Raw genomic sequence first — 10329 nt, forward strand, 5'->3', positions numbered from 1 at the left:
ACACATTTACAATTAGCCATTTGGCAGAGACTAGAGACCTCCAATAAACAAGGTATATAAACTCATAGACCGCAGCATATACATGACTATAATTGAACTATATATTGCAAGTCTAAAATAAATAAATCATCTGCACATTGAAACTATAAACATATACAGTAGCATAGGTGATATATAGATAAAACAAATTAACTTAGAATCTGTCTAAATAACATTACATTACGTTTAAACCTTTGAATAAGAATGCATGGTCGTCACGCCAATAATGAATACGGGCTTTTGAGGAGGCCAGCCTTTAGTGTGAGTTGACAAACCTCGTCCGACACAAACATAGATTTTTGGACAATTTTACGTCATAAAGTGGCATTCTAAGATCATATTAACTTAATGTTAGGATGTTGGACTTTTAGCGTTCTATAAAATCATATTAACTTAATCTTAGGTTGTTGGCCATCAGGCTGTGAGCCACTCTGCTACACTATAGCGCCACCATCAGGCTGTGAGCCACTCTGCTTCACTATAGCGCCACCATCAGGCAGAGGCTCTGAGCCACACTGCTACACTATAGCGCCACCATCAGGCTGTGAGCCACTCTGCTACACTATAGCGCCACCATCAGGCTCTGAGCCACTCTGCTACACTATAGCGCCACCATCAGGCTCTGAGCCACTCTGCTACACTATAGCACCACCATCAGGCTGAGGCTGTGAGCCGCTTTGCTACACTATAGCGCCACCATCAGGCAGAGGCTCTGAGCCACTCTGCTACACTATAGCGCCACCATCAGGCTGAGGCTCTGAGCCACTCTGCTACACTATAGCGCCACCATCAGGCTGAGGCTCTGAGCCACTCTGCTACACTATAGCGCCACCATCAGGCCCTTAGCCACTCTGCTACACTATAGCGCCACCATCAGGCAGAGGCTGTGAGCCGCTCTGCTACACTATAGCGCCACCATCAGGCAGAGGCTGTGAGCCACTCTGCTACACTATAGCGCCACCATCAGGCAGAGGCTCTGAGCCACTCTGCTACACTATAGCGCCACCATCAGGCAGAGGCTGTGAGCCGCTCTGCTACACTATAGCGCCACCATCAGGCAGAGGCTGTGAGCCGCTCTGCTACACTATAGCGCCACCATCAGGCAGAGGCTGTGAGCCGCTCTGCTACACGTTCTAAATTCATATGAACTTAATGTTAGGTTGTTGGCGCGTTCTAAGTTCATACACTTCAGAGGTAATAACTTAGAGGGCTGTGTTGAAGTGTAATTCCGTTGACTCTGGCCCGCGGCCCAACACACACACACACACACACACACACACACACACACAGAGGCAGAGGGGGTTTCTGTGTGTGAAAGGCGGCCGCTGTGCGTCTCTCCTCCGCCGGGCACACACACACCGACACACACCGCCCTCCTGGAGCCCGATAGGTCCAGATCAATGCGCGTTCATTCTGTCAAGGTGTTGCGGTCTGGCACAAGGACGGAACGGCAATAAAACACGCACGGACACGCGCACGAGCACGCGCATACACACGCGTCTATAGGCTATAGTTGTGAGGACATGATGAGGCGACAAAAAGGATGATGGCGATTTTGTGAATGCCATTTTTTTTTTTTTTTTTACTTTTACTTTTTTTTTGTTTCTCCCCTGACACCTGGGAGCCGAAAATAGCAGATCTGCAAGCTCACAACCCACTGTGCTGCGACGTCACGTGACATTATAGGCTACCAGTAATATGCTTGTAGATCCGCTGTTTTCGGTACATCTTCGCAACAACACCATCATGCATGCACTATAGGCACAACTCGAACAACCAACCGCCTAAAACCCTAACCTCTAAATGTCTGAGAAACATTACCGCCGTGTCTATTTCTGATGCACGCACACACACGCACACACACACGCACACGCACACGCACACGCACACGCACACACGCACACCCACGCACACACACACACGCACGCACACGCACACACTGCCCCGCGCGCGTAATTACGCACGCCACGCACACAAAGGGGAAAAAGGTGCTGACGCACGCGGCCCGGCTGTAAGATGAAGCGGCTTCCAGGCTGGATTTATGGTGATGTTTCCCGGTGCACGGCGTGCATGTGATCCGTTATTCCATTCCTCCTGCAGCCCGCCGGGGCTGGGCTGGGCTGGGCCGGGCTACACCGTGTAGCCGGGCCGAGGCGCATGAGGGCCGCGGAAGGGTCATAACTCTTACCGGGCTCACATGAATGAGTTCCATTCCGAACCGGGCCGCGCTTATGATCTATGGCCCCGTTCATATGTTGTAATAAGGGCCTGTGTGTGTGTGTGTGTATGTGTGTGTGTGTGTGTGTGTGTGTGTGTCACATTCATAGTTTACTGACACAGACAATATCTCGCTCTCTTTCTCCCTCTCTCTCTCTCACACACACACACACACACACACGCGCGAGCACACACACACGCACGCACGCACGTACGCACAGCTCAGACAGATAGATCTAACTTGTCACAACGCCTCCCTAAAACATTCCGACTTCTGGAGCGACTTTGGAAAGAAGGAAAGGTTTCCAGAGATTTATCCTGTAGCTTAAAATGAGAAGAGAACCTTCGGGTGACCTGGAGGAGTTCTGATGTTCTTCTGAGCACAACCTTCAGGACGTTTAGCACTCCTCTTTAATAACTCAACAACTGTTGGAAAAATATTAGAGCTTATATTTTATCTTAGCTTAATTCATGTGCCACAGCACATGAGGCAGGCCAGGCCAGGCCAGGCCAAACACAGCTTTACCGTGTCAACCACACGACCCATGTGGGACGTCACTGTTTTCATAAAGTGTGATTAAAGGATAACCATAAAGTATTATAAAATAAAACGGGGACAAATCACGTCATCAATGGAGGCTAAGTCATAATGGGTTGTTCAATGTTGTTGTTATTCCAAACGTAGCTATGAAGCAACTCGTTTCCAAACAAAACCACTAGTACAAATTGAATAGAAGTGTGTATTTGAATGTCTTTAAATGTGCTGATTAATTGAAAATGGAGGACTCTGATGTTTTTAGTGCTTTTGCTGGCTTTATTTATTGCAGTTTTTGTATTGACCTTATACTGTCCTTTCAAACTGTTAATATGTTTTACAATCAATCTGTAGGCCGATAGATAGATAGATAGATAGATAGATAGATAGATGGATAGATGGATAGATAGATAGATATATAGTTTTTTATTGTTTAAGTGTCCTACATCAAAAGACACTCACGAAATGCATACACAATAATACAATTAACATAAACTAAATACATGAACAGTTCCTTATGGAATGGATACATCGTTCTCCAACGTATAACTTCTCTATGAATTTATTGGTGAACAACAACCATGAACATATAACAAGTAGCCTACTGTATATTCTTCTCACCCAGCAGCAACAACGTGAAATACTAATGAATAAGCCTGTGTGTCATATTCTAATCCGTTATAAAAGGTTTCCCTGACTGCTGTGAGTCATATTAAACTAATAGATTAAGCCCCCATAGTGAGTCAGAGTTAATTGATGTATGTTTGTAAAGTTGAGAATGAACAGAACCCACAACACACTGACCCGTTGAGACTCACAGCAACAACAACCAACACCAGGATAATGGATTTACAGCCTTTAAAATATATAAATACTAGAATCCATCCATCCATCCATCCATTCCGCCACTATTTACCGCCATTTACACATGTTGATACAGATGTGAAGGAAAATACTACAGCTATAGTGAACCACGTGGTCAGGAAGAGAAGAGAAAAAAAAAGGTTTTGGATCCACGCTGAGGGTGGAGAGAGGTTTGGTTTCCTCTCTCTCTCTCTCTCTCTCTCTCTCTCTCTCTCTCTCTCCCTCTGTGACCTACATTCCTGTTTCTCTTTGCAGCCCACAGCGCAGATATATGAGATCAAATAAAACGGAATTTAATCAGTTTTATTATTATTTATTGTCTAGCTATAATTTTATAATTTTTTCCCTTTTCCTTTCATTTCCATCTTGAATCCGTCCACGTCTCTATATATTTTCCCCGCCAGGGCGGGTATAGATTCTGAAGAACCTCCACTGGGCCTGTTTATATAAAGAGAGCTTTTCTTCCCCGACGTGAATATAAGTCTTTAACCCATTCTGACCTGAGATCAGATTCATACGAGGTTTCCACTGGACACACACTGGTCTGATTAACCCATTCTGACCTGAGATCAGATTCTAAAAATGTCAGTCGCTCTTCGATTTTTCAAAAAATAGCAGACCTACAAGCTCGTAGCGCGCCACTCGGTGGCGCGCTACGAGCTTGTAGATCTGCTATTTTTTCAATAGCTAAAGCATAACATGATGCTAATACCAGAATGGGTTCCCGTTCAGAATGGGTTAAGGAGCTGGCGGCGCATCCCACCCGCCCAGCCTCGCCAGGCCGGGCTAGGGCCGGGCTGGGCCGGGTGGGGCCGTGCAGTAAATATAGTGGCCTGTGAATTATGAGCGTCTGGTCTATTGAGAACTAATCTAGCTTGCTTTGTGGCGCGGAGGCTCGACGGACCAATGATTGATTGTCCCGCGAAGCGGAGTTTATGATTTTATATTATATAAGAGGACGGACGGTTGCAGGCCTATATAGCGGACTGGAAGGTCGAGGAGACAATATTCGACCAGGAAAGCTAAATGACGCGGACTGACTTATTGTTAATTATATTATAATAACACTTTGATTCATCTTTGTGTCCCTTCTTGTGTGAATATATATATATGCTATCAACGCAGAATAATAAAGAAAAATCAAAAGAAACATTTATTCGATATTTAGATAGAGGTTTAAATGAGTTATTTTAACCCTAAAAGTGGTCCAATCACCTCCCCAGCAGCAAAGCATGAATGCAGATATAGGCCAATTCAACTAATACATGAATGTAACATTCATGGACACACGCACACGCACGCGCGCGCGCACACACACACACACACACACACACACACACACACACACACACACACACACACACACACACACACACACACACACACACACACACACACACACACACACACACACACACACAGAGAGAGAGAGAGCACACGCACGCATTGACCACAATATCCAATCACTGCAGAACCCTCACGGCTGCCTCTCTCTTCCCCCCCCCCTCTCTCTCTCCCTCTCTCTCTCTCCCTCTCTCTCTCCCCCTCTCTCTCTCTCCCCCTCTCTCTCTCTCTCACCCCCCTCTCTCTCTCCCCACTCTCTCTCTCCCTCTCTCTCTCCCTCTCTCTCTCCCCCCTCCCCCCCCTCTCTGATGAGACCATAAAGAAGGTCTTCTCTAATAAAGTGTCACATCAGGTCCTCATTTAAAATGTCCAAAGTTAAACATTAACTAACACTGAGACACTTACATTACCACGTGCACGGCAACACGCACGGCAACACGCACGCGCTCCGTCCTAATTGCATCATCCATTCATTTAAAGCGAGAGACTATCAATTGTGACGTCATATAACGGTCCTAATCAGCCGAACTGGGTCTGAACTGGTCTCAGACCAGTTATATATAACATCTCACTGGGAGAATACACATTTGTGACTAAATGTGACTTTTTTGAAATGTCATATGAAAGCAGTGAATCATATAGCTTCAAATTGACTTATTGGTTGTTCAGTTTGACCCACCAGTTTTGTAGATATGGCTTATAGAGTAATGTCTTGCAGAGAAAACAGGCTTGAAAGGTTCACTGCAGACTCTAACATTACACTATAGTTACATGCAAAGCATTTATTTCATATTTACATGTCTTCTGCAGTATCTTAACATTACACCTAGCTACATGTTTAAGCATTTATTTCATATTTACATGTCTTCTGTGGACTCTATTACACATGTTTAAGCATTGATTTAATATTTCCATGTCCTCTGTGGTCTCTAACTTTACACCTGCTACATGTTTAAGCATTTATTTCATATTTACATGTCTTCTGTGGACTCTAACATTACACCTAGCTATACTTAAGCATTTATTTCATATTTACATGTTTTCTGTGGACTCTAACATTACACCTAGCTATACATGTTTAAGCATTTTTTTCATAGTTACATGTCGATTTCAGCTCTGACACTTATTTAAGACATACTCTAGTATGTGAAGAGTCTGCCCATGTGCTATAAACTCATTTTGAAAAAAATAAAGGTTTTTCTCCTCTGGTGAAAAGCTGGCATTTGCGCGATGGCAGGCTCTCAGTCAAATCTGGTCACATTTATAGAAAGTATAGATAAACTGGTCCCATGAAGTGTACAAAGAATACACATTTATATAAACTGGTCTCAGACCAGTTTATATACACATCTCTTACACATTTATATGAACTGGTCTAGGATCAGCTATATGCTACATCTCACTGGGAGAATACACATTTATATAAACTGGTCTAGGATCAGCTTATATAGGCTACATCTCACTGGGAGAATACATATACCGGTATAGTTAAACTAGATATACACTGGTCCCAGACCAGTGTATATACATCTCACTGGGAGATAGATTACTATAAACTAGATATACACTGGTCCCAGACCAGTTGATATACCTCTCACTGGGAGAATACAGTTATAAACTAGATATACACTGGTCCCAGACCAGTTTATATACATCTCACTGCAGGGAGAATACAGAAATAAACTATAGATATATACTGGTCCCAGACCAGTGTATATACATCTCACTGGGTTCTAGAATACAGATATAAACTATATACACTGGTCCCAGACCAGTGTATATAGCATCTCGCTCCATGCAGAGAATACAGATTTAAACTGGTCTCAGATCAGTTTATCTAATCTATCTGGGAGGATACCGATACCGACTAGAAACCCACGTGACGTGCATGAGGAATAAATGGAACATATCATAATTATTCTACTGAAGACAAAACATGCTTAATTTGCTCTAAGTCGAACTATGGCTTTAAATGTTAAAACATGCTATACAACATGGAACCATATGGACCATTGGTGTATGCATGGTTCCATTTGCACACTCTGGCTTCGTTGTGTATATTACTTTGTTTGTCGATCATTATTTTGTTTGTAACCATTATATATATATATATATATATACTGCTTTCGTTATATATACGTGCAATTTTTTATCATATACAAACTGATGAATAAAAAGTCTTTACAATGTTTGAAATTGAGCATGCAGCCAAATAGCCATGCTAAATATAGGCCATATATATATTCCAGCAATTAATTTATAGGTGAATGTTTGTCCTCCAGATTCATGGTGGCTGATCAGAGGCTTTGAGACAAATAAATAACTCAATGTCAACCACAATGTTCCCTTTGTAATGTAAGGCTGCATATGTTGGAAATATAGAGGATCATATTCTCAAACATATGACGGAATGCATGTACTGCCAACCCCCCCCCCCCCCCCCCCCCCCACACACACACACACACACACACACACACACACACACACACACACACAGCAGAACCCCCCACCCCCCCCCCAACATACTATATCCAATAAATCAAGATTGATCAAAAATACAGATCTAGTAATGACCCATATTATTGTTCACAAGTCTTTTAAATATCACATAATTTATACATTATTCTGTATAATGCTTGCATATTTTATCTTGTGTGGGGAAAATAAATAAACAAACTACCACAACCACGTATTTATTCAGTTAGTGAAGTGAAGTGCCACGTCGTGAAACATTCACTTTTAAAACTTTACATCCAAACCGCTATATAGCACTGCTATAGTATGCTATAATAGCAGTATATGGTAGGCTATACAAAAAATACATTTACCAATTACAAATAACTCTAAATATACAGTCTCAGAGTTTTTAGCTTATATATGTTGTGTGCAATAATAGAGCCAAAAATCCCTCCCAAAACACCAAAGCAGTTCTTTATGTATTTAGGTGTTAAATAAATAACGATAAAAGACGATTATAGACTCCTAGAATGATAGACGGACTTTGTGTCTTTGTTCCGTCGGTGTCTGTGTGCGTGTGTGTTTTTATGACGACATTAAAATACTTTTACAAGCTCTCGTGCACATGCAGCTCCCGCGGCTTCCTGCCCTGGCCTGGTGGTGTTCTTTTTTTGTTTTATGATTTTATTTTAGTCACTTACTACTTTGATCCGGAGCGTCCTTCTCGTCGCTGCCTCCGCCGTCACAAATGTCCTTATTTTCGTCGAAGCTGGGCCCCCCGGGGAGGTGAGGGTGGTGATGGTGGTGATGGTGGTGGAGGTGATGGTGGTCCCGGGCCGACTCCAGGATATAGGTGGTGGTCCCCGCGGCGGGGTCCCCGTGCTGCTGGTGCTTGGAGGACAGATCCCCTCCGACGACCCCTCCGAGGTGGTGGTGCCCGAGCAGCGGCTCCAGCTTGACCTGCTGGCCGGTCACCGTGGCCTGCTGGCCCGCCTGGCCGGCCGAGGGCACCGCAGGCACAGACTCGACGACGGAGCCTCCGCCGCCGCGGAGCGTCGCCGGCGGAGGAGGCGCGCAGTCCAGCCAGGAGCGCAGGTAGCGGCTGTTGTCCGCGGCGTGCTGTGCGGCGTGCGCCGCCGCGGCCGCCGAGGGCATGTAGGGGTGGTAGACCGCCGCGGGGAGCCCGTTGGCGGCGTGGTGGTGAGGGCTGAACGGGCTCCACGAGGAGGAGAACACCGGCGGCTTGGGCTGGAAGCTGCAGGACGGGTAGGAGTCCGCCGGGTGGGGGTGAGGCGGGCCGACGGGGTGCGCCTCCACCACGCCGGCCGAGGAGCCGTGCCTCCCCGCGGCGGAGGAGCCGGCCACCGCCGAGGCTCCGGAGCCTCCTCCTCCGCCGTACGGCAGCACCCCGCCGGGGAAGCGGCTTGCCGCGGGCCCGGACACCGAGAGATCATCGCTGTCGTGACTTATGATGGAGTCCACGTAGTAGTTGCTCAAAGTTCCAGAAATGGACATGATTCTGGAATCATTCTCTGATTTCTACTGGACTGATTCTGGAATCATTCTCTGATTTCTACTGGACTGAAAACACCGAAAACATCACGAGCTGCTCGGGTTTTTTTCTCCCCTTCTTTTCTTTTCTTTTTCTATTCTTTCTAAAAATCTTTCTTTATCTCTCTCTCTTTCTCTCTCTCTCTCTTTCTCGCTTGGTGCGTTCCGCTTGTCTTTCCTCCCTCTCTCTCTCTCTCTCTCTCTCTCTCTCTCTCTCTCTCTCTCTCTCTCTCTCTCTCTCTCTTTCTCTCTCTCTCTCCCCCCCTCTCTCTCTCTCTCTCTCGCCCCTTCCTTTCCAAGTATCCCAGATCGTGAAACAAAGTGCGTATCGCGCGCGGCGCGGGGTTCTCGGGTCTGTGCGCGAGCAGCAAAATGATTGGCCCGAGACTTTTTCTTCGAGGCTGATAAAGCGTCCCCCCCCTCTCTCTCTCCCCCCTCCCCCAAATAAATTGTCTTGTTTATGCAATATGCAAAACGAGCATCTCTTCTTCCTCCCATAATAAATATCGTGTGTTCCTTTCTCTATATCAGTTTGGCGCGCTGCTGCTGCTGCTGCTGTCTTCCCGCCATGCAGGAAAATAAATAAAATATATAAACATGTAAATAATAAATTATGCATTCAAGCCCCACGCTGCTGCGTGTGTGCGTGGCGACATTATTAATGCGCGGGAGGAAGGAGAGATTGCATATTGGAGAGAGAGAGACAATGGGCGACAAATAAGTGGCGGGGGACAATTATTTGTCATGTGTGTGTGTGTGTGTGTGTGTGTGTGTGTGTGTGTGTGTGTGTGTGTGTGTGTGTGTGTGTCACATGAAGTGTTTTATTAGATATCCAGACCTATCATTCATTAAATGTGTTCTAGAGATCTATCACTCTCCAATCAATGTTTACATCAAGGATGCGCCATTTAAAATGCCATTAGTATAAGAGCATCCATATATAGTAGCCGGCCTGTGAATAGTTAAACATGTATGTGTTTAAATATATGTGCACATCTGTCGCGCACGTTGGGGCCTGTCGCGCACGCACGCACGCACGCAGAGCCTTTTTTTCTTGGAGCTCAAACCTCTGGGTTTTTTTTTTATTGGCAGATTAACGGTCAATTCTGTTAACGAGCGAACGGGCGTCCTAAAACGTAAACGCGCACGCACGGCCCCGGGCCGTGCCCCGTAAGTGCGTCCTAAACGCACACGCACGGACCGCGTGCTCCGTGCAGGGTCTTAAACGTGCACGCACGGCCTCTTGTCTTTAACGGGACACAAAACTACTTGAAGAAGTATACAGGCTACTCTTATTTTTTTTCTTCTTTTCGGGGGGCTGT

The 10329-nt window shown here is 45.5% G+C and overlaps 1 protein-coding gene across 1 annotated transcript in view; it reads right to left on the reverse strand.

The window, feature by feature from the left end:
• Nucleotides 1-9183, reverse strand: part of hoxb9a (homeobox B9a) — a 32578-nt gene extending 23395 nt beyond the window's left edge. Inside the window, exon 1 of the mRNA XM_080777131.1 lies at nt 8158-9183. Coding sequence (XP_080633257.1) covers nt 8158-8971 — 814 coding nt within the window. The 5' untranslated portion in view covers nt 8972-9183. The remainder of the gene's footprint in view (nt 1-8157) is intronic.
• Between the last annotated feature and the right edge of the window lie 1146 nt (nt 9184-10329).

The sequence above is a fragment of the Protomyctophum bolini genome (genome assembly GCF_963924005.1).
Source record: "Protomyctophum bolini genome assembly, chromosome: 11".
NCBI lineage: Eukaryota > Metazoa > Chordata > Actinopteri > Myctophiformes > Myctophidae > Protomyctophum > Protomyctophum bolini.